Consider the following 26166-nt stretch of genomic DNA (forward strand, 5'->3'; position numbering starts at 1 on the left):
GTACAGCTGTAAAAAGACCATAATTTTTGACCTGGGGGAAATTATCTTTCTCAGTATGAAGAACGTTTTTAGATGATAGGGAAATAAAATTAAGGAAATTTGATTGCACATTATGCTTGGGGTGGTGCATTCCCAGCAGGTTATGGATGTCCTCTTGTGGCAGGAGAGACAGTAATTCATTACTAATTTTTCAGAAATTGAAGCAAGCTAATCCGGTTTGAGTTATGGTTGGGGAAAAACATTGTGTTTAATCGTGCAGAAGAATATTAAATTGTAGGAAGGCTTAAAGAGATCTAATTCTGTGACTATAAATGCAACATGCAGTTGAAAAAATCAGACTAATGGAGGATATGTTAAATTTTTAATGGTTCATTAAGCAGTTCTGGAGAAAGATAGTTGATTGATGAGTCCCTTTGTCAGGTCTGTTTAATGATGGATGGCCAGGTGCCAGCAATTTGCTTAGTTAGTCATAATTTTGTTGTGTGCTCTGTCTACAATGACATATAAAGCATTCTCATTCTCAGTATTGGCTTTTTCAGTACAGCAAATGTAATATTCTTACAATAGTAGCTTGCAGTCTACACAAGGGGTATAAGTGGTTAACCGTTAACCAGTTATATATGTTAGGGATGCCAATGGTTAACCGGTTATGTATGTTAGGGATGTCAATGGTTAACCGATAATATATGTTAGGGATGTCAATGGTTAACCAGTTAGTATGTATGTAAGGGTGTCAGTGGTTAACTGGTTATGTATGGTAGGGATGTCAGTGGTTAACAAGTTACTTACGTTAGGAAAGTCAGTGGTTAAGTCAGTAACTGGTTGACCTTTGAGAGAATTTCTGACAAATTACACATGTGGGTCTCTAGGCTTATTATGCTTCTTTTCAGTTTACTGCGCTGCAGCCCACCTGGGTCTGGTAGGAGCTAGCTAGCTAGCAGAGCCGCATGTTTGGCTTGCCGCCAGTAATGCCGTGCCGACCCTAAAGCGTTGCCGGATAACATTGTGTCCACCCTGTGGTTGCCCCCCAGAACACCCTGTGAGTAAACACACAAGTTTAAGCTGTAAAACCCCTTTGACGTGACATGTTATCACTGTTACCTGTGTTATCACTGTTGGCAGTGTCACTACAGCTAGTGGTGTCAAAGTCCTATATCCTAAAGGGGATTTTGTGGTCAGCATGAAACTACTTATTCATAGGGTGAGCAGGGGGGCAACAGGAAGGTGGACATAATGTTCCCATAGAAATATGTTCTGCCTTTGGATGGGACGGGGTTACCAGCTGAACGGGTGTCACATGAGTGATGGGCAGCGCAGAGCAGCCAAGGATCAGTGGAGATCAGAGGCTGGGTAGTGGGCATGTTTCCACATGTTAACGGGGCTGTCTGGCTGTCTCTTTTTGTCAGCAAAGCCAACAAAAAATAAAGGTCAAATCATTTACAACACAGACTTTTTTTTTTTCTTTCAAATTAATGGTTTAGGTACCATTTGAGGAGTTTCGGCCCTTTGAAAGCAAAGTGAACTGAAAGTGACATTCATAGTGTATCAACAAGCAGTGTAGGGAGAAGGGGCCAATTTTGAATTTCTGCAGTATACCTTCAAACATTTTGGATGCCAAAGCAAGCAGTAAGTAAGCAGCTTAAAAGAATCAGATGCCTTTGTCTAGTCCAAATTACTTTGCTAATTGCAAGCTTGCATAAAGCTTTGGTTGCATCTTAAAAGTTTCCACACTTCCCCGGAGGTCAGCACTGTGTTTATAATGATAATGGTGATGGTAATCCGCATTGATGTGTGGTCATGCCCTAAATCTTTCCTCCTAATCAAGAAACAACCTCTCAGGCCATTCTTCATTTTATCTCTTTGATAACGTTCCGGATCTTGCCTCACTTGTTGTGCATGGCATCTCTATGGCAATAGCATAATTATGATGTTTTGTTTGTCGCAGTTGCAGAATACAGGGTGACATTGCAAATGGCACATATTGCTGAAGTGGGCAATATCTCACTCAGCAGCTTTTTTCTTTTTTATAGGGAAGCAAAATGTGACCCTCAGATAGAAGTACTGAACCCTGAAAAGTTCTATAATAAGATCACCAAACATTTTAGATCTTGTGGCCATGATCAATCACTTGTTTCTTGACTCATGTTCACACTCTTCTTTAACTTTGCTGCTTTTGACTTCTCTACCTTGATACCCCTCATGTTGCCTCTGTCTTTGTCTTTGCTCCAGGACCTGTTGAACTTTGATGACCCTTTGAACATCGATGCAGCAGAACATCATCTGAGAGACAAGGTGAGGTTTTTTACTGACACATTCAGGCAGATTGTATCTTTAATTCTGTTTTATCATCTGCCATAAATTCAGTGCAAACGGTGACTTTAATCATTGACCTGCAGACGATTCACTTGGGAAGCCTCCCCATAGTGTCTCAGATGTGCTTATAGTCTCCATATTCACATCCAAGCTTCTTTTGGCAGCCTGCATAGAAAATGTATTTGGACAAGATGTACGGCTGCTACAGAAACGGCATTTCCTGCTGCAGTTTTCGGTGACGCCCTGTGCGCACTGCTTGCTCTTTGCAGGATTATGTGATATTCAGGTGAGAGTGCCTTAAAAGAGCACATAGCAGCCTCTCTGAGCAGAGAATGGCTGTTACATCATATTCAAGAACTGTGTGCATGGAATCAGGTGCAGATGGTGCTTCTTAAAACTCATACTTGTCATGCACAACTAAGTAATATTGTGCCTCAACAGCAGGCTCTAGAATTTGTAAATCGAATCAGCTCCCTAAACTGTCTTGATTCACACCAATCCTCCTTAGTGATTTGAATTTGTTTGTGTGGTTTAATGTCAGTGCACAAATGCATGCCCTTGTGGGTTTATATGTGTTTCTATGCCTCTGTGCCAGCGACAGCCCTGGCCAGAAGCATTATATTTTCAGGTTGTACATCTGTCTATCTATTGTCTCATTCTTATGAACACAATATCTCAGGAATTTCCCAATTGAATTTCTTTAAATTTGGCACAAACATCCACCTGGACTCAAGAAAGACCTGATTAGAATTTGGTGGTCAAAGGTCATGTAAACATGTTTTTGGCCATAACTCAAGAATGCATACAAGACAAAATTTAAATTTAAAATAAATATTTAATAGGATAAGCCGATGAAGTGATGTAATTTTAAAACCAAAAAAGATTATAGTTCAAATTCACTATGACATCATAATGTTCTACAAAAACAGATTTTGGTCATTATTCAACAACTCAGGAACAGAATGGGAGACATTTGGTTAGATATTTTAATTTGTGACGCTAATCTTGGGTGCCCACCTTGATGATTGTATATATCTTCTGTGCTGCAGGTGGGAAGAAGTGTGTGAAGAATCCATATTTTCAATTTGTTGCTTCTTTGAATCAACATCCATATGTGAAGCAATGTCCTCTATTTGTTTCTCTGGTAGTCCACCACAAACTGGCTCGTTTTGCTGATACTGACATTCAGGTGATTGTAACTGTACTATGTGAAAAGGATCTCTGTACTGCTGTAAAAATAGTTTAAAAGTGGAGATAGCATGTTTCTTCCTGGAAATTAGTTACTAAAATCATAGCAACATGTCAGTATCATAACTTCCATTTCACCCCCCAAAAAGTGTTTATTCTATGAGTTGGATGCAAACTGCAACTTGACAGGTTGGTGGAGGCATACGAGCGATCTTGGCCTTATCATGCGGCATTTTTCACTCACACAAAGACGTTGAACTGCAGTGGGATCGGTTGGACGCCAGTGTTGCTCTAAGCAATACAAATATTCAAGATGTTTCTAAAAGATAGTAACCCTGGCTAATTGATTCTTAACTTATTCCCCCTATCTATCCCCATTTGCACACTGCCATTCACTTCTATCTCAGACATGAACTCTGCCATTCAGTGGTTTATCGGCACATCAGGCAGTGTCAGAAAGTGTGGAGAAACTGATGTTCACGGTGTTCTGCTTACAGTAATTGCTTTCCCTGGATGGCAAACCGCTAATGTAAGTCAGCAGGGAGCCTGCCGACCAGGGTGCTAGTTGTTAGTTGAGGCGAGGCTGAAAGCATTTTAAAGTACGACATTTGACCTTTGGCACTTTGAACGTACCCTCTCCCATCATGCATTGGGATGTGCCCAGCGGTGTGTGATAATAGTTGCAATGTGACCCCATTAGATGTGAAAGAGTTTGTGTGTGTGTTTTTATAGGGGGGAAAGAAAGACTAGTGAGTGTGGAAGAAATGATTGCTGGTGTGTGGCAGGGAATATGATTCTTTAGATTGTCAGTAGTCTCAGTTGCAGAGGGAGAGAGAAACAATTTGGAGCCTTTAAATGAAGGAAATACAATACAGTCTGTGTTTTTGGTGTTAAAAACCCAGGTAACTTATTAGTGAGCCAGAGACTCAGACATTTCTCTGGTTAGGATTGGGGATAAAAAAAATATTGAGTTTGAAATATCATGAACTGAATATCAGAGGCACTACTACTGGCACATAGACTATTAGCAATCCCTCATTGCACTGCATTACATTTAATAGATTCATAAATTACCTGGCTTACTTCTACACCTGTCAGAGGCGCAGAATCACAATGATTCATAAGTTCATTATTGTCAACCATTATGTGTCTGTTATGTATCCCGTATGCATACTTCTCGGGTCCAGGATCACATGCAAATGGATTAGCAGCACCCGGTCAGAGATTTTGGGTTTTACATAAAACATAAGGCACACTGCTCTACATTTATTTCCAGACACCTGTTCAGGCAGAGGTGCTGGCATCTTTTTTTTTCGCTGTTAGGAAACCATAGTGTCAGCTGACCGTCACCTAACTAATGTGGCTGTCCTTTGCTTATTCCATTAATTGCCTTAGATGCAAACTAAAGGGACAAAAACTCCGAGCCTGATAAGTTTATAATACTATAGTGGTCATTTTAACATACCCAAGTACTCAAGTAGTCTGCAAGGTGTCTGAGGTTTTACTCACGTTTCAGTTCCCTTTTGTGAAGACCTGAAATACTGACGCAATGCAGTTAAAAATTTGGACAAGCTTTATTTGAGAATTCAAAAAAAGATAACACATCGATTTCACATCGCGTTCGAAGTGCATGTTGTAAAAAACCCTTTTGACTTAATACTAGACAGTCCACCACTATACGCTAGAGTCGACACTAGGAGTCGCCGATTATCGTGGCCAGTATTTGGTATTTTGCCAGTTATCTGTATTGGCGTTTTTTTTAATGGTTGCAGATAATATTAATGAATATGTCTTATTGTGTGGAATTGTTGGGGTCAACCTATAAAGCAACAACAAATTCAATAGTTTCACTACAAAAACATTAATAAGGCCGGTTACTATGATCACACACTGTTTTTAAAATCCAAAGCTATGAAATTGAATGATTTGGAAAATTACAAAATAATGCAAATTATTTTTTTTTAGAGCAAAAACAAAGTTACTTCCAGAGCAAATGTGATTTGAGAGGCTTGTGTATTTTCTCTGTATCAAAAGCTAAAAAGGGGTTGAAAATGAGATGTGTTTTGTTTGTTTTTGTTAAAATGTGAAAACAAAGATGATATAATATTGAAAATGTGTAACTCGGTTGTTTTTTTAAAGAATGGTTTGCAACATTATTTTTGAGGGTTACAAGTGTGACTGATTTCATATGTAAGCTTTTCCTTCTGCCTGAGTATGCTCAGTCACTACTTTATACACATACTGTTTTTTTTCTATACAGTTTGTATTACATTGTATGCAATGACCGAATAGAAACCAAAAGCATTATTAAATGCAATTTTAAAATAAGATTATTATATTGCATGCAATAGGCAATAGTACAAAGCACTGCAAGTGGCCTTTAACAATCTTTATCTTCAGAACTGCTGGTAGGATGTTTGAGGACGTTTTTCTTAAACTTCCTAGATGGTATGTAATTCCTGATGAAACAGGCTGTTGAGAATGAGCATAAGATAGGAGAAGGATTAATCCCAAGTATAAAGTGATGGTCTATCTGGTATGAAGAGAAAAGCAATTGGATTTGGCAGGATGGAAAAGCAGAATTGTTAAGCTGCCGCTAATAATGAACTAGTAAATGGATTTAGTACCTGCAAGTCATACGGACATATTTTACTCAATTTTAAAATGATTTCTGTCTCAATTGTTCTGAAGGTTGCTTCAGTATAGGAAGAAAAAAATACTACATATCCTAAATACTATAATGCATGTTTTACCTCCTAATATCTCTGAATTAAATAATAATAATCTGCGGGCTGGATGGAAAGCTTTGGTTGATGTTTGCAGCTTTATAGCATCCAAAGTCAACAGGGCAGGTAGTGTACCAATAATGTACCTAATCAACAGCTGTTAATGTACAGAATGCAGCATCCTCACAAATCCATCTAAAATATGCTAAACACATAAATACTGAACCTGAATCTTCTCAATACTTAATTGATGATCTAACCAATACTACTTCATTTTCAGAAACTAATCAACGTGCAAATTAAAGGAGGACATGTTGTTAAAGCAATTAGCGTTATTTTTACTTGGAAGTTTTGGCGCTGCTTCACTGTGCCGCTCTGGCTCTCTGGAGTCCCAACAACTGAAAACACAAAGCCATCCATCCATGACCCACTCCCACTGAGTCACAGCCTGCTGTAGTCTACTTCAGCAGCGAGTGGGTGAAGCTGTGGGAGTGTGTGTGTGTGTGTGTGTGTGTGTGTGTGTGTGTGTGTGTGTGTGTGTGTGTGTGTGTGTCTGTGTGTCTGTGTGTGTGTCTGTGTGTGTGTCAGCACTCATATGAATGTAAATGTGGATGTGTGTGGTGAGGTGTTTGAAGTGGAACTCCTCCCGCTCTCTGAACACATTTGCTGGTTAAAGTGGCTGAAAGGGACCATCCTCATGGGCAATTTAGTACCTCTGTGTGTGTGTGTGTTACGTGTAGAAAGTTAGGTTGTGACTGTTGTATTGCACCACTGTTTGGTGTTAGTGGATATTTTGTTAGTGCACATGAACAGACTCCTGTATTACAAACACAGTATGACAACAAAACAGAATTAGGGAACTGTCTTGGGATAGTTTGAAGTCCCAGCATTATATTTGTACCAGTGAGTGTTTTGAAAGATTACCTGACATCGCAGACTGATTGGCTGAAGTCAGACTACATCTTCTGACTGGCCAGAGATTATTTCAAAGCAACCCTCTTTGTCTGTGTGACCCCCTCAGTGCTTATGTTTGAAGCTTTATGAAGACTGCTGATGAATTCTGAGCTGTGAAATGTTTCAGGGATACTCATATTGATTGATATTGACAACCGCATTTAAACTAGATGGTGTCGTCTAGGTTCAGATTTTAATCGTTCACCTCAGCACACTAGAAAGGTCTCATTTGACGTAGGTTGAAGCAGTACTTGCTCGAATATGGTGGTTGTAGTGTTTTTTTTGTTTGTTTTTTTTGGCGTAACAGTCGTGTGAACTCATGTCACATTTCATTTCAACTCCATGGGAAGTCAGAATATCTGAGTCCCCGGTTGAAAATTTAAAACTGTGAACCAAAGTGAGTAGACTTTTACCCTTTAATACACCACCCAGCAGCATGATCACATGTCATTATTCATATATCAAATAGCTAAAAGATAAACTGCCAGAAAGCAGAAGAATTCAGATGTCTACAGTAAAGTAATATCATTTTGTTGCTAGTTTATTGTAGTGCAATAGGTTTTATTTATTTATTTATTTTTGTATACTATACTGTGATATTAACAGCTACTTAAGCACAGAGCATTTGACACCTTGGGTGGTGTGTGACTAAGCTGCAGAGTTCATGCATCACCCTCTCTTAATTCTCGACATGGACATCCATGCATGGATCGATACTCATTAATGTACAAGACCTGTTTCTTTCTCTTTTTCTCTCTCTCTGATCTGATCACACTCCAGCTTCCTCAGGTATCTCAAGTGGCTTAGCCTCTCCGGTCGATAGCCAATCATGTCAAGCATGCGAGTACACGCACACACATACACACACACCATTTGCTGCAGCCTGATCTGGCTTCTGTCCCCGATATTAGCTGTGTGCCCTGAGCAGTGAGCGCTCTGTCTCTGTAGGGTCTCATTAGAGTACCCAGTAAAGACAAGACATTAGATTGAGTCACATGAGATATTGATTGAAGACAGAAACAACAGTGTTCACTTATTATCAATATGTTTTATTTTTAACTGTTTGTCAGAGTGAATTTATTTTTGCATGCTTATTCTAGTTTACCTCACACATCTGACTCTGTATTTCTTTTTTTTATATTGAGTAAGACAGTGATGATGATCAGATGCCAATCTGTGTAAATGTCTGTCAAGGCATTATTAACCCTTTGAAACCTTGAGCCACATCACTTTTTATTGTGCTGCTTTCAGACACCTTACATAAGTATTTAAACCTTTGAACTGTGAGCAAACTGGTTTGTTTTCTTTCAACTTTCAATAATGTTAAAAAATATTATTCTACTTTTTTAAGCACTTTTTTCAGGTCATTTCCTTGTTTGTTTGTTTGTTTTTGTTTTACTTTTTCTTTTTTTTGGGTCATTTTTCAGGTAATTTTATTTTCCTTATTACATATATATATATATGTTGTTAATATTTACATACTTTCTTCTCAAGTTGCTCTTTGCCATCTGCCTATGTGTTTGAAAGAAATTAAGCCATTTTGTTCAGGTTTCAAGGGCTTAATGTTTCAGTCCTTTAGTATTATATATGCATTTTTGTTTCAGTGCAATAATGCAAATGATAGAATATATCTTATCTAGCAATGTCAACATATAAATAGTGCAGTCAAATGCAGCTCCAGTCACCTCATAATGGGGTGTACCTGCTCTGTCACTTTAGTGTCAAAGTGGCAGTGAGGCAGTGAGAGCAACAATGTTGGGGCAGAATTGGCGTACAGAGGGGAGTCTGGCAGCTCCGCTCTCTGCCACTGTCTGTCCGTCTCACTTCTGTTAGTGTGATAGCAGCTACTCAACCTTTGGGTCGAGGATGGAGCTGCTGGCTTACCAGGCAGTTGACTTTAGTAGTCTGTGAAAGACAGAAATTGTTGGAATATTCTGTGACTATTGATTCATTTAAAGTTATCTGTCTTGACTTATTGTCGTCCAGTACCTGCCAATTAAATAGAGAAATGGTGAGCCAAAACCTGGACTGCACCAAAATACACTCACCAACTCTCCATGAGGTGGAGTGCAATTCAAATTTAAATCTCCTGGAAAGACTGGGGACATGCCATTGGCTATGCAAATTGTGACAGGGAGCAATGCAAATAAGGGGGAAGGTGAGGCACTTCTCAACTCCCTGTCACAACAACTTCCTCTCATTCTGTCTCCAGCCTGCTGTTATATATTTGAGTCAAAGATCGACCTTTCGTTACGGCTCTGCCTCAGCAAGAATCCACACTGCTGAAGTGTGCTTGAGACAGTCATTGAATCTCTATTGTTGAGGGTTTATGCGTCACAGTAATTATCTGTATCCTTCAGGCTCATGTCTGGGATTTCATCTCAGCTGTGCTATCATCTGATGGTAGCTCACTTCCTGTTATACCGTTAGTTAGAGATATATCGCTGTTGATAGACAAAATTTAATGCATCAGGCTTTGTTTTGTCCATCATAACTTGGACTAGGGGACGGAATTGAAGAACTCATTGAGTGACATAATATGCTGAAGAATGCTAGAAGCTTTTAGCAAGTACTTCCAAAAATATTGTGGATTTATTATAAAACTGCAGAGCAACTGAAAGGGGAACTATGCCCGTTTTCAAAATGAATATGTGATATTCCTATGGTCTAGGACAGGAAAAATGAACAACGGCGGATCATTGAAAATCTTACTTGATCAATTTAACTGTGCCAAGATGTTGTCTTTTTCCAGTCATTTCAAAGCTTAGGTTATTCAGTTATTGTTGTCTTAACCCTTGTGTTGTCATGGGGTCATTCTGACCCCAAATGAAATCTTTTGCCATCAGAATATGTTTTTTATACTTATGTAAAGAAGGTATGTTGGCCCTGAATTCCAAAATGAAGGGACAATGTGTGGTAATGGGTTGGACTGAAGTAATACTAAAAGTGTAACACAGAATTGATTGACAATTTATACATAATGCTTCAAATATCAGTCAAATAAGGGCGGGGTCAGAATGACGCCAGAGGACAAAAAGTGTATTGCAATCAGGAGGACGTAACGAAGGGTTGTAAACACAATAAATAAAAACATCCAAGTACTTTTAATAAATGAATTAAAGAGTTTATTTTGTGAAACAGTTTAGACACAGCTGAGCCTTTTTTTCACAAAGCCATCTGTATTTACCTGAAATCTAAGTCTGTTAAGAAACACAGTTCCTAAGTATTTGGTCTGGATAATCTCAACCATTATGCCGTGAATCATCCCAAGCACTCCTTTTAGTTTCTTCATCATTAGTGTTGGATGTGATGAAAATAAAGTCGTAATGTGACGTGCTCAATCATTGAACTTTTAAGTGTGGAGTAAAAAGCTCTGACTTATGCTGCCGACCTTAGAAGACCACACTGGAGTTCACTTACATGAAACCCACACCTCTTCAAGGTAGAAACACTCTTCTGGACCGCACTCAGACGTGACTGGGCTTCGACATTTTTGCTAAATTAACAGAATTCTCAAAACCATCTGGAGACTGTTGAGTATTCTCCTGGCCTCCCTTGTCATGCCTCTCCTCTTTATTCCCTTTCTTCCTTTCCCCATTCACACCTCTCCTCTCCCCTTCATCCTTCCCTTTGCAATCTGTTTACCTTATTCATCCAGGGGCTTTCCGTTGCTTAGTTATCAACTTTTAGCAGATTTTAAAGTAACCGTTTGCACCCACAGGGTTTAATTTGCATCCCCCTTCCCTCAGATGCTGGTACATATTTTGAGTACCTGCACAGATCGCTGGAGGAGAGGAGAGCTAATTGCCTTCCGCGGGTGAAATAGAGCCAAAAAAAAGTAAGCTGTTGCCTAACAAAGTTTTTAATCGACTGCAGAGTTTGCTTGGAGTCTTCAGGCTAATGAACGCCAAAGTAATTTGCAGTCTCAGCCAGTTTTCTTCTGCAACAGAGAGAGGGTGGGACAAAGTTTAAAAAAAAAAAAAAAGTAGGTAAATGTATGTTAATGTGTTTTTTTTTATCATAAATTTGTGTGAGAAGACTATTTATTTTTTTAAAGTCATCCTTGAATTTACAGGTGATATTTCAATTAGATTTTTTTATATATATTCATCAGGAACTGTATTTTTTTCTAAGAGTCAGTTCTTAGGTGGACATCTTAATTGGGGCTGGTTTAAACCCAATTTATAACTAAATTCTGTGTGTTCTCTGTCTGTCAGTGTGTTTGCTCTTCCCTTCAAGTCGATGCGGTCTAATTGGGGAATGCCTAATCTTCACATTACATAAGACTCTCCCCGCTGTGTTTGTTTAACTTCACTCCCTCTCTGGTGTCTGTGCACCCTGCAAACCTTCTATTCCTCCGTTTTCAGCGCTAAATGGCTCACTGTGGCATGCTGTGTGTGTGTGTGTGTGTGTGTGTGTGTGTGTGTGGGTCTGCTGTAGTCTGTGATTACTGTGTATTTCCCCACAAACATTTACATTACTCACAGAGTCAGCTGGGCAGACAAAAATAGCCAGAAAGACAGGCAGGTGGATAAGCAGTGACAAACAGACCAATATTTCATATTTACAAATAGTGTTTATTTTATACAACACAACTTGAGACAGACAGGTGGACACAGGGTGTTTTGTACCAAAAGCCACAAAAGAAGTTTCTGGTATACAACATATATCACATATATACAGATTGAGTGAAGTATGAGGAGGATGACACATATATACAACATATATTCCCTTATAACTTATTTTTTTGTGATGCTTGCTTACTGTAAGTCAAAATGAGCTGCTCATTTCTAAAAATGGAAATTTGACACTGCCACTTCAACTGCATGTAGATGCAAGCTAGCATTAGAGTTTATCATAGTGCAGAATGTGCCATCGGGATTTACGGAATCGACAAGCATTACAAGTGTGAAGTGTGAAATAGCTTTTGTATGTGAGCTTTTTCGCCATGCTAGCAGCATCAGAATCAGAATCAGAATCAGAATCAGAATCAGAAAAGATTTATTGCCAGGTATAGTTAACACAATACGAGGAATTTGTTCTGGTGGTTTGGTGCAACATAAATATAGAAAAAAAGAAAACAGATAAAATAGAAGATACAAATATAAAATATAAAATATAACAATATAAAAGGTACAAGTCTAGTATTGATATTTACATTGAAATTCACATTCACATTTATACAGGTTTGAGTGCAACTTTGGTTCCAGGGATGGCAGTGTTGGTCTGTCTGTTTGTCTGTCTCAACTCTTCGTTGAATTAAACTTTATTTATTATCAAAAAGATGAATCCTAGTGACTTTGGTGATCTTCTGACTTTTCCTCTGGTGCAACCAACATGTCAAAGTTTTCACTTTTCAAGTAAATTATCTCAGCAGCTATCTGATAGATTTACATCAAATTTGGTTCAGATGTCCTTTAACTTTTCATCTACAGTCATAATTAGTTTAAAATGCCATACCATCCCATGTTTGGAACTGTCCAGTACTTTGGTTTATGATGAAAAAGCACAACTCACGAAAGTCCCACAGGACTCAGCTGTGTTTAGAGCTAATAGTGGATGTATAAAGAGAGTTGGATACAGCGTAGGAGGTGAGGCATAGTTTTTAAATTGCACAGTGAAGCATCAAGCCAAAATAGTTCAACTTTCAGAGCAGATATAAAGTGACCCAGATTTTCTGCATTGTTTGGCTCATAAAGTAAGCACACTATAAACCTTTGCCAGCCAAGTGGCTTTCTCCTGGTTCAGCCCTCTGATAACTTGAACGGTGATAAAGGTATCTAATCTTTGTCATTTCATGGAGGTTGTACTGCTCAAAAAATGTATCCACTGATGTACAGACTTTTCTTTCACAATACAATTTAGAATCTGATTCGGGAAAGGTATTTTAGTCAAATTTGGCCTCTAAGCTCAGCACTGTTCCTTGGGGCCTGGGGGATAATTAGTAAATGTCATTTGTAACATCTGCTTTTTTTTTAGTTAGTGCATCAGCATGCTGCTGCCAGCAAGGCTGTAGACTCTTAATCTTATTTTCAGTTTAGATTTAGTAAAGGGATTCTGCCTTGGGGCACTTTGGAAAGCTTGAGTTCATTAGGGCATGGTTCTTTTAGTTCTTAAGAATTCAGCACGGTACAATCCATTTCACATCATCTGTTCATTACTTAGAGGGCTCTAATATGAAAATGTTTGACAATATTTGACTTTCACCTTGCTACTTTGCAGTTTGCTCACAGCTAGGATTATGCGGCTTGCTCCTGAGCTTAAAGTTCGAAACATTATTGAATTATTTGAATCACCGACCTCAAACTGCGTCAGATCAGATTTTAGAGGCTTAAACATCTGTGAGATTCCAGTTGTAGAATATAATTCTGATGTAAAGCCTTTTTTCTTAACAAATTGTTTCCTCATTTGTTAAGCCTAGTATTTTTACACATATTGCCTCTGCACCTAAATAAACCAACACAGCATGTGCACGTGGAGATACCCACACAGTCTAAAAAACATGGCTTTGTGCTGGCCGCTGCACTTGTGGCATTAGAACAGGGCCTCGAGGGAAAGACCCCTCAGCAGCAGTAAGGCCGATCCATCATCCTGCTGTGGACAGATACTCAAACTGCTGTCATCACTGCTGATGTTTTTGTCGCTGGCAGCTTTTCAGCATTCCTGTCTATCATCCCCGTTTACACACACACACACACACACACACACACCCTGACCCCCCAGCCACCCCTTCTCTCTCCATCTTTCTTTCTCTTTCCTCTGACTGGAGGTTTTTTCTCACGTTCTGTCATTCACTCACACACAGAAGCCCCAGCAGTGCGTGCGTGACTAACTGACCGATGGAGCTGTGGCGTAAATCACTGCTCTGATGTCACTGTGGGACACTTGTATGTGAAATTTCATGTTGGACAGCGAGGCACGCCATTTAATAGCCCAGACTCTCTGCTGATGAATGGGCGATGTGGGTAATAAGTAAAAAAAAAAACAAGACAAGAGAGGGGGGCTGAGAGGGGGTGGACTGAGAAAGGAGGGTGCAAAGCACAAACCATAGTATGACATCTCTCACATGCAGCGCTACTTTAATTAGGCCACAAATAAATTAGTTAAATAAAATATGAAGTGAATTGTAAATTGAAATGTGGGAAGCAAGTAAAATTAGATGCCTTACAGTCTAAATATGTACATGCTAAAAACACTATTGTTCACTAAATTATCATTAGTGTCGGATGTGTTATGTTTTCAGGTTGTCTGTCTGCCCATCATATTCTTGTGAACACAATATCTCAAGAATGTCTTGAGGTATTTTTTTTTTAATTTGGCACAAATGTCCACTTGGACTCAAGGATGAACTGATTCCATTCAGAGGTCAAGGTCACTGTGACTTCAACTGTCTCATTCTTGTGAATGAAATATCTCAAAAATACTGTAAAGGATTTTTTTTGTTTTTCAGATTTGACAAAAATAATAGATAGTTAAATGGCTCTGCAATGCAATGTGAGAAAAAATGTCTGCAGTTCCTAAGGGTTTTTAATATTTTTTTAAATAAAATAACAAAGCAAACAAACTAAAAATATTTTTATATAGCTCATATCACAATTTCACTTAGTGCAGCATTTTTTTCCTTCATAAAATAAAAGCAATAAAAAATATACAAACTAAAATGTCTTTACAAATTGTAGTCAAATCCACTTGGTGTAGTATTATAATAAAAGTAACCGTTCTCAACATAAACAACACCTGTGTGACGTAAACAGGATTGGAAGGATTGGGTTAAAATAGCTAATCGTGATCGATTTTAAAAAATGCACCGATTGGGACCGATATTGATCCTTCCGTTCCGACAGGGACATCCCTACTAATCTTTGGTGGCCACTTTGAAGCTGTACTGATTGTATCGATCCTCTTCACAGACATGGATGTAAATTGCAGCTGCAGCTTGACTTGTGCATAGAGGCATCCACAAAGCTGTAATTTTAGTTTCTGATTAGATTTTGATTGGACAAAGTGTGCTGAAACCATTGATCAAGGCCCCATATTCAGATGCTATATGAATTTTCAGTGGTTTTTGGTGTGAAAGTCATGGTTTAGACATATCTGACATGACCACGGGTACATTGATGCTGCTGCAGCAATACAGACTGCACCCTCATTAATCCCAGAAAAGATTGTCCCCTCTGCTGTAGATAGTATGCAACTAATTACTACGGCTTCTATAATTTACAGTGTGTCATGCAGTTTTGCTAAGCCATGCACTTTCTTGTAGAAAGAATAAAGAAAATCCTTTTAGAGAGGAAAGCTGCTGCAGCCCAAATTAGTAAATCCACGTGCTTTGATCAAATCCATGATATTGTGCATGTACTGTAATGCATTCTGCCTGATGTGTTGAAGAACAGATTGAGTGAAGTATGAGGAGGATGACACAAGCAGCTAAACCAACAAAATGTTCCAAGAAAACACAAGAGGGCTGCCAGGAGAGGAAGGACAGGTCACACAGAGGGCGCGCAGGGGAGATGTAACAAGGAGGGATCGGACAGAGGAGTGACAGATGGGTGGTCACAGGATGGAGGGATGGGTGGTGGGTGGGGATGGAAAGACGCCAAGCGCAACCAGGAGGGATATGATTAAGAGGGGGAATAAACATGGAAAGGGGTGGAGGAGGCACACATCACCAGAAGGGCTTTAACCAAGGAAAGTCAACTTGAATGATAGACATCATAAATCATAAATAAGTGTTTTTGTTTCTCTTTTACACGAGATGTCTGCACTGGATGAGATATTCTGAATCAAAATGCAAAAAAAAAAAAAAAAAGTGAGAGAGAGAGATGATGCAAAATGTGCAGAAATTCAAAATGAAATTACTTTTGTCTGGAGTTTCTTTTAAGTGTGTGTAACAAGCAGGTTATTTATGATTACATCAACTAACTAAATGGTGTAATTAATGTATGGAAGTCCCAAAATTAAATACACTTTCTTAGGGATGTCAGTTTCAGCTGATTTTGCTTTCAATAGCCTGACACCCATTAACTGGTAACTGGTGAACCTGGTAAATTTTTTAAGAAAATAAGTTAAGTACAAGAAGTCATTTTAGTCAGGCGCCCCACTGACTCAGTGAGCTTTGGTGACACATTTCAAAGTGCTTTCCATTCAGAGGTGCTTACATTTTAATGTTCTGTATTGTAAATGTCTTGCCTTTTATTTTCTGTTGGCTTTGCTCAAGTTTATTGCGACATTTTGATAAGATTATTGTTGAAAAAGAGTGTGATGTTACAGATGGGGAGATTTCCATCAAGTACCACCTCACTCTCAGCCTCTATGTGCCAGGTTATGGTACAGGTGTGTGCGAGCCTGACGGGCCCCGACGGTCCCCGACCCTGTGCTCATTTAACTTCACTTCTTTCACTGAGCTTATGTTAAGTATATACAGTACAGACAGAGCACACAACTAACTGAGGAGCCAGCTAGTGCAGCATGTTATAGTCAGCAAGGCAATTTGACCTAAAAATAATATTGCAATATTTTTAAGGCCATATTGCAATACCGATTTGTAACTTAAAATTTTAAAATCTATTTTAAACTAGTGTAGACTTCTAAAATACTGCAATATTAAACAAACTGCAGTTACAATAAAGTTGAATGAAGTAACTACTTTTATATAATTAAATCAAATAAAGTACTGCTGTAATGAAATAAGTGGAAACACTGGTGTTTTTATTCTGAAGCACCTAGCTTGTCTCGGGCAGGAAGTTATTGTTTTTGCTCGTTTTAACAGTTGATGCAGTTCCTTTGCAGTGTGAGCTGGAAAACAAACTATGAGCTCCCCAATTTATGTATTTATAATATTTGCAAGTCACACTTTTGCTCTGTGGCTGCAAAATTTGACTAAATGGTGGTGGTCTAAAGCCCTGCAGAGACAAAAACAGCCCCCAGCCCACTCACACACTATCACCCAGGGAGAGTACTTTAGATTGGCTGAGGAGGGCGTGTGACATTTCATGTTTGTGAGTCATTTTGTGCGTGTCTAGCTTCTACAAATGTCGAATGTCTGGCCGTCTATCTAACTCTTCACCTTTCCCTGTCTCCAATCCAGGAGGATTTCCGGAATAAAGTTCAAGATTACATCAAGCACTACGCCAGATGATAGAAGCATCAGCTACCTGCATCAGCCTGCACCAACCAACCAAACTGCTCTACCTTGCTACCTTGCCTCTGCTTAACTTGGCCAACAACCCCCCCCATCACATGTGTGAATCAACAGCTGACTCTCGGACTCTTACCACTGTCCTCCACAGCCCCATCCATGCTCTGCTGTTCACCCAATTGCAATAAACTACACATTGCAGGAACAAAAAAAAAAAAAAAAAAAAAACGCGTTTGAGGAAAGACTTGCATACAAAAGAAAAATCTGCTTTAATTATGCTAAATTGTTTGAGTGTTACGATGACCACAATGTCTGTTCATTGTGACAAGGTCACTGAATGACGCAGCCTCCCTCGAGGTGTCCCTGAGTGTGTCGGAAAATGAGCCGTGGCAACAACTAGTGAAGTTGATGTGATGACTCACAAAAAATTGAAAGGAAGTTACGTTCAGCTGTTAAAAAAAAATTCAAGTGGAAGAATATCTGTTGCTATCAGTTCTCTGTTCCAGTGCCTGCTATGTTTGTGTCGCTAAAGAGAAAATGCATGTGAGTTCACAAACATACACACACACACACACACACACACACACACACATTGTGTCACATACTGTTACATCTTGTAGTAAAAGATAAACTCATACATACTATACATGTCTATTATTCACACGCACTCAAGTTGGAAAGCCCCCAGCCCTACTAGACAGCATGTGAATGACCACATTGTCCCTCTGTCATTCTCCCTGCATTTACACACACACACACACACACTACTCACATCCAGACTTCTCTTGCGTGTTCAGCTCCAGTGGGACAAAGTACGACTACTAAAACTGCAGCCAAATGTATTGTACTGTTCACCGTCACCTCTCCTCTGTGCTTCTCCTTCGTCCCTGTCCTTTTCTGTCTTTGTTCCATCATTCTCTCTCATTTATCTCTCTCACACACACACACACACACACACACACACACACACACACACACACACACACACAAGATGTACCTTTTTTCATCAAAGATAAAGAGGTTCCTTCATACTTCAGTGCAATCAGAAAGTACTGTGACAGTGAAACATTTTTGTTGTGTGCTAGCTTTCTGTACTTCACAGTGAAATGAAACAACGAGTTTAAAGGATCCAGATTAAATTTCATTACAAAAAAAAACAAGTGTAGGAATTGTAGCGCTTAGTGATGATGAAACTACAGAAAATTGTTACTAGTGTCTGCAGCTCCCCTGAGCTATTCATAGAGCTTTTCAGTGAGTTTATACATGGATGTAAACACCTTAAAACACCCTTAAAGCCCAAAGATACATTACATTATTGTTTCATATCATTGTTAGTACGGAAAAAATAGCCCCAATTCACTGCACCGAGACTTCATGACTGCATACAAGCACTCTCACTGTGGAAGATTTCCCAAGCTAACATGAAGGGTGTGTCTTTCTTAAAGGACAGAGCTCCATTCTGTCTTTGTCTTTGTGTCTGTATGGACTGTATGTTTTCATTGTCTGAATGCGTTTGGATAAAGGCAGTTAGATATCAAGCTAGCAAGTGATCTTACTAGCTAGCTAGCTAATGAGTGAGAGGTTTCTACTCGGAGCAAAGGACTCTCATTTAATCTGAGCACTGGAGGTGTTGCCCTTCTTGCTCTCAGGATTGTAGACTGTATAAAAAGATGGACAGCATATTTGTACTTACTCCCACTGTACAAAACTGAAGCCAAAACATCCTGGATATGACCGCTGCCGAAGTCAATTGAAGCAAGAGTCTGTGCCATGGATGTATTAAGAGACCTGGATACAGCGTTGGGGACGAGGTCCAGTTCATTCTTATGATAGCTGCTCAGCATGAAGCCAATAAAGCTGTTTGTCTGTGCCAGATGGCTGCATCATTGGGCCCATAGAACAAGGGCACTACAGACTTTTGCCTGCTGAGCCATCAACCTTTGGTTTAGTGCTTCACTAACTTGAAAGGGGATAAAATACCAGTTCAAATTTTATCTGACCAAATGGATCAAATCCCAATGATGAAATGAGGAGGTTGTGACACTCAAGAAAATGTACCCACCTATCTTTTACCCATTGTCATTGGGAGAAAGTCTTTTTGGACCCAATGGCGTCATGTGTGAATCTCGAGAGTTGTAATTAGACTGTTGGGCCACTACAAAAGTTAGTTTGTGAAGTCTGAGACACTTCTTTGGGGCCTTTTCTGCGCAGTGCTGATCTCTGAAATACAGAGATTCTGCCCATACACCCATCCGACCAATCACGAGCAGCGTTTTTGATCTCGAGCACACCAATTGGCACACACAAGTGTCAATCATGATGAAAAATCACATCAAACAAGTAATTAAATCCAAACTGATAAGAAAAATTAACACCTGAACATAAAGTAGCATGATAAAAACTACCTAAAATGACAGAAATCATCTTTGGGAAAAATATTTATGATTTACACTTTCAGTATTTAGTTTTGGCCTATGTCCCATCTGCCACATGGAGAGGGTGGGGTTTATGACCTGTACTGCAGCCAGCCACCAGGGTGCGATAGAGATGGTTTGGTTTCACTTTTGAGAGCTGTCTTGTTGTCCATATTTATATACAGTTTATGATCTGGACAAATTTGGAAGACAAGTTGCTCATACTTGCTGCCATGCCTACCAATGAATTAGCTTGCTGCAATGCTCGCTAGCTCACTTGTTAGCTAATTAGCTTGATGGTGATGTAATGGAGGTGCTGCTATTCCACTGCCAGTGTGGATTTTGGCGTTTTCATTTTGTGAGTGAAAAAGAGGCTGTTACTCAGTTAGCCAGTGAGGGTGTGGTCTGCATCTGTGTGTGTGTGTGTGTGTGTGTGTATGTGTGTTTTGCTTGGTCCTGGCTAGCAATGTGCCTCCAGATTAAGTCATATCTCTGAGCATCAACTCACTCCATTCAGCTTTGTGTTCACACGTCTGCATGAGGCAAAGTCTATGTAATCTGCCGGTGGTGCATTTACTAAGGATGTCAAAAATGGAGTTGCTGAAGAGTGAAATTTTATGTCAGAGGTGTGTGTGTGTGTGTGTGTGTGTGTGTGTGCGCGCGTGTAAAGATTGAAATTATGTGCTTGCTGAGCGCGTGTGTGTGGGCGCATGTGTGTGTGGGCAGTTTAAAGTATGATGTGTTGAAATGATTTGACTTGTTAGCATGCTCTGGTTCCCCTGCTCCTCATTTCTTTTTGTTTTTCTGGCCCAGGGTACAACAGCTCAAATAATCATTGATTTCTAAGCGAAAGTACACAGAACAACAGATGACACTGGCTTCTGCTGAAATAAAGGCCCTGAGAATATGACAATTACCAGGTCCATTGAAGGTAAATGTGAATGTGGGCGCTCCATGGTGTTTTCCAGCATGGCGTTGGTCCACTCAAACCGTGACGGCTGATGCAACTGCCTGTTAATATGAAGCCATCCTGTGTAATCACTATGACGGTTAATTGTCATGGTAGTAGTTGCCTCCAGGATATGGCAGCCCAATACGCTGTATTTAAGCTAGCCTTACTAATACTCGGACTTGTCATATGTCCTTTAGTTTGGCAGTTAGCAGTGTATTTTTTTTTTCCCAGGATGCTATTGGGAAATGTCTCTGCTTGGGCTAACTCCATCTTTGGGCCAGGGGAGAAGATTAACAATCTGTTCTTCTTCAACTCCTCAACCTTTTCTTTCTCAGATTGTATATCCATTTTTTAAGATATATTAAAGAGAATATAAATGAAACAAATGCGTCTTGTTGTATTAATTATGTTAGAATGATTATTTACTCATTACTAATCAGTTATTTTCTCCAATAGACATTTGATATAATATCATTCAGGTATTTAAAAAGCCTCATCTTAAAGCCAGGGTTCCTTTGGTCATGAAAAAAACTGAAAAAGTTATGGATTGGATGGTTATGTTTTTTTTTGCACAGCCCCCTTCCTTCTCATAACTAATCAACAGTTCCTAAGTTATATTTAGATATTCAGTTCTTAATTTTTTAAAAAATATATTTTAAAAAGCATATATATATATATATATATATATATATATATATATATATATATATAAAATATATATATATGCAAAAAGAACCGATAAGAAACTGTTATGGTCTTGGAAAATTGCCTTAAAGTCATAGAGAAGTCATGGAAAGGTATTGATAAAATGTGAATGAACCCTGTAAAGTTAAAGTAACGTCTTCAAATTGCTTGTTTGACCGAGAGTCCCTAAAGATGGGGATTATGGAGGATGGACACCTGCTGCATGAGGACTTAATGGATTTATTTACTGAATGCAGCAGCAAACTAAAACCACTTGGCACACCCACTTACCAGCTTCCTCTCTCTGTTTTTTGTCTCAGGGTAAGGACATTAAAAGTGCAAATTTATGAAGATTATATTATCCTTTTTGTTAAACAGCGTTTGTTTCTGTCATGTTAGCAGTGTGACTCCAAGACCAACATGTGGATGGATCCCAGATGCTGAATTCTAACTGATGTGAGGATCCCCTGACTTTTCATCTGGTCACTGACATCTGAGCAAACACACTCCGCTGCTGGAGACCATGAGATGTGTCTAAAAGCTCCAGAATTTTTTTTAAGTAAGTATACCTTATTTATTTATTTATTTATTTGTTTATTTATTCATTTATTCAGTGTTTTCTGTTTCTGTTGGTACTATTTGGTCTTTTTTTTTATTTTTGTTTTTTAAACTTTGTTTTAAAAAATGACTAATAAATCTATCCTCTTCAGATATCCATGTGTATCTTGTGTTGCCTGCATGCTGTTTCTAGCAATACACTTCTGTCCACTCCAGGCTGCTCCTTTTTTGTGTAGAGGAGGATTTGGTCAGAGCAGAGCTGTGGGTGTGGGGCCACAGTAGTGGGTGTGACTGTGAAGGTGAGCTGTGGTTAAAACTGAGGAGAAGCAGATAATCACTGACTGCTTACACCTGTGTAGTGTCTGTGAAGAGGGCAGAGCCAGTGTGGAGGAAAGTGGCATCAGGACTTTTTAAGCCAAAGAAAAGCATTTTGAAATCCCAATTGATTTTTTTTTTTTTTAAATCAGCACAAGCACCTTGATTCTCTTTATGAAGCTCCTTGAGGTGAGTTTATTCCTTTATTGAGGATCTTCTTGAATTTTGTGACCCTTAAAGTAATCCATTGCTGTGGTTATAATCGTAGTGGAGCAGGGGAATGCAGAGCGGAGCTGAAAATGTTGATGCAACAGTGCTGGAAATCATCTAAGAGCGGGTTTGATCATTTTTTATTTCCTTTTTTTGCTCTGGTGATGCCTGTCCATGGGTTGAATAATGTTCTACAGAATCAGATGTTGGATGTGCTCAGTAGAATGGTGGCCATGCTGGTGAAGGCTCTCCTCTAAATCTCCATGTCTTTTCACACCCAAATCACAGTCCTTCAATAAACTGGCCCTCTCTTCCAGAAGAATCTCTTTTTCCCCTTTCCAAACCCATAATTCCCATTGCCTGTTTCAGTCAAACCCGGACTCTCTCTCAATACACACGTACACACACACATAAACACTATCATGAACTTTTGTTAAAAGCACTCACAGAGACTCTCCGGGACATTATGATTTTATGAATAGAGAAAATGAGTTTGATGAGAATGAAATTTGGTTATGTGTTTACTGGCGGACCTGGAAATTGTGAATTGACTAAATAAGTTGATTGAACTGCATTTCACTTGCTTGTTTGTGTTTGTAGTGTGGGGCAGGTAAGGCCCACACTACAAACAGCACCCCTGAGTAATATAAGTTGTAATTTTTGACAGATGTGATTGCTTGTCTGGCGCCCAATTTGAATAATCAGTTTTGATTAATAATTCTAATAACTGGACTTTCTCTTAGGCCTTCAGTTATGCTACACACCAACCATGAAGTGAGGTATACCTGACCAGGAGTGGGGTAAATCTATTGTGATATCAGCAGACCAAATCACCAATGTGAATTTATCTGGAACCCTCTCAGTTCCTTTTCCATTTACAAGGGGCATTGTTATTTGGTCATTAACATTGTCTTAGTGCTCAGCAGCCGGTAACCATGTCTGCCTGATGTACATGGCCAATCACAGCAAAGTGGTACAACTGACTGGCAGTACGTTCGGGCGGGAAAAAATGATCTCTGCGTGACAGAAAAAAATGTGAAAAGATTGCAGCGTGAAGATTTGAGCTGGTATATTATGAACTGGCATATTAAACTTTTGCCAGATCCTGTCTGGAGTTAAGCAAACACTTTCTTTTTCTTGCAATTGATTGCCCTTTTCTTTTTTAGCTAAAATATACCATCCAGTTCGTATAATAGTGAAGCAATAACAGCTTCAGTTCCACATCTGCTCCAGCTGTCATGATTGTTTTCATCCATGCTCCTCTTTACTGCCTTTGTCTCAAACATGCCCCATATCTGATCAATGGTTGTAATTGGCCAGGCACATCTCAGACTGCTGGAAATCTATTCAGAGCAAGTGAAATTTGAGCTCATGAATTCGTCCGGTTCAATGAGAAGGTTACATCCACATGCATGCACACAATATCTAACTCCATGTGACAACTGTCAGCCATTCACCCATTTGACTTAGCTGAGAAACACACACACTCACACACACACACAATGCCAGCATCTGCCAGTCACTCACACAGCCCATATTACGCCTGGTGTTGGAGGAAACACAATCACACTGTACACTGGCCCTGTGGCTATACTTACCAATGTATGTCCTCTCTGTGTGTGTGTGTGTGTGTGTGTGTGTGTGTGTGCGCAATGACAGCTGACAGATACAGGTAATGAGATGGTCGAATGCTTTAAATCAGTTCTTGGGATGTTCAGGTTGTAACACGCCTACCTGCTGAGCCAAAATACACACTGACCTGTTTAACTAGCCTCAATTATCTTAAAGTACATATTTTCACTTCCATTAACAGCCCTGGGTGATGGGGTGAAAAAATAATGAGGCGCTGCAAAAATCGTGTCCCTACAGAGTTCCTGTTGACAGCACACCTGCCAGCCACATTAGGGAAGAGATTAATGGGTTTAAATGACGGGCCATTTGTCACACAAATTGACTGCAGTCAACATTGCTGTAGCCTGGGAGCTGTGCGATTGGTAAAAGAAGATCATTTCGAAGCCTGAATTCAAATGTGTGTTGTATGTGTTTCTGTTAGTTATGAAATTCAATGTGTAGCTGCTGTGAATCTAAAAATAGATTTTTTTCTTAGAGTGAGTTTATTCCTTCCCCGAATTAGAGTTTTAGACGAGATACCCTTGAAAAACAAAAATACATAGCACAAGTGACATACAGAGTAAATTGGAATGTTATCTTTGGAAAGTACATCAAAACAAATCCTAATATGTCTTTAGAATATAAATATTCTACGGTGAGTGGTGAGATATGTGAACCACAAAAGCTGATTCAATCCAATAAAATGGCCCAGATTCTCCTTTACTGCAGAATCTACCACAGGTCTTATACAGTGAACTGGTGTAATTACCAAACATCTCACTGTGATTAACAGTACTTAAGATCATCTAGCCTACGCCTTTAAAAAAAAAAAAAAAAATGTTATAAGTCATCTCCTTAGTAATTTCTTCATATAATCTCATCTGGAAATTAAATCAAAATAATGCGATCAATATTGTAAATTTATAATTATGGTTTTGTTGTTGTGGTTTATTAAATTTGACAGATTTCCACTGAAAGGATGATGTACACACATAAAGTTTAGAGATTATTATTGACAGAACTGACAGAAAGGCAAGACTGAAAAAAATGATAAATTCTTCTGCTGCTTCAGCACCACGGACAGCACCTTGGATTTGTCAATATACAGCATAGTTAGGCTGCTGGTATTTCAAAGTCATGGTCAGGGCTGTAGATTCTAGCCTGCCCAAACCTGGGTTGGAGAAAGGATCAATGAGTAAGGGAGACTAAACTAACTTATTCATAACTATCGCCTCCACTCCTGCACTCTGTGCTACTAGGGGATGAAGAGAGGAGATGTCAGGTTAACAAGGGCGATGTATTTTGGTTATTTTGATAATTTTGGTAGATTGCCCCTTCTTGGTAGGGAATGAGTTACTGCCCAAAACAATAAGTTCAAGTATCTCATGGTCTTGTCCATCAGTGAGGGCAAAATGAAGAGCGAGATAGACTGACAGATCGATGCAGCGTCTGTTGTTGTGACCACCAGTTCTCATTCAAAAGTTGTCAAAACCTGATGTTTTGTAAGTGATTTTTGTGTCATACACCAATGCAGAAAAGCCACCTTTTGTAGAGGTATGATTTACATCCAGGTGGCGTCACAGCGTTAGTAACACAGCGGGACGGAACCTTTCAAGGTGTTATGATACACTGGTCAGCCAGACAGCACAGGTTGCTACAGTATGATATGCAGACAGTTGGCGTCAGTTCACATCGTGGCCAGGCAGAACCTGTCATGGCCATATGATATGCTGCTGAATGTTGTTAGGTGAAAAAACACTGCTAGTCACAATATAATTCAAGGAGTTGGAAACTCCTCTAAAGGGGCATCAGGAGGGTTTGTGGATGGGTCCAACAAACCCTGGGCTTTCACCTGAAAGGCTGGTCCTTGTTTCCAGTTTGAATGTGTCGCCAAACCATGATGTTTATATATATATATATATATGTTACCACATGCTTTTGTTGCCTAAACCTAGCCATTTGCTTTTGACGATATGTTGGTCGTAGCGTCCTGCATCAACAGCAGCCGCAGGAGGATAGGGCATAATATGTAGACATGGAAGTCCACTGACAAAGTGACTGTATGTGACAACTTGGGATGAAAGCGTGTTGGTTGTGCTGGTC

At 39.4% G+C, this 26166-nt stretch overlaps 1 protein-coding gene across 2 annotated transcripts in view; it reads left to right on the forward strand.

The window, feature by feature from the left end:
• Positions 1 to 21067, forward strand: part of ube2f (ubiquitin-conjugating enzyme E2F (putative)) — a 52700-nt gene extending 31633 nt beyond the window's left edge. For both annotated transcript variants that reach the window (XM_042494619.1, XM_042494618.1), the window contains 2 exons: positions 2230 to 2292; positions 17269 to 21067. In XM_042494619.1, coding sequence (XP_042350553.1) covers positions 2230 to 2292; positions 17269 to 17319 — 114 coding nt within the window. In that variant the 3' untranslated portion in view covers positions 17320 to 21067. The remainder of the gene's footprint in view (positions 1 to 2229; positions 2293 to 17268) is intronic.
• The last annotated feature ends 5099 nt before the right edge of the window (positions 21068 to 26166 follow it).

The sequence above is a fragment of the Plectropomus leopardus genome, chromosome 10, assembly GCF_008729295.1.
Source record: "Plectropomus leopardus isolate mb chromosome 10, YSFRI_Pleo_2.0, whole genome shotgun sequence".
Taxonomy (NCBI): Eukaryota; Metazoa; Chordata; class Actinopteri; order Perciformes; family Serranidae; genus Plectropomus; species Plectropomus leopardus.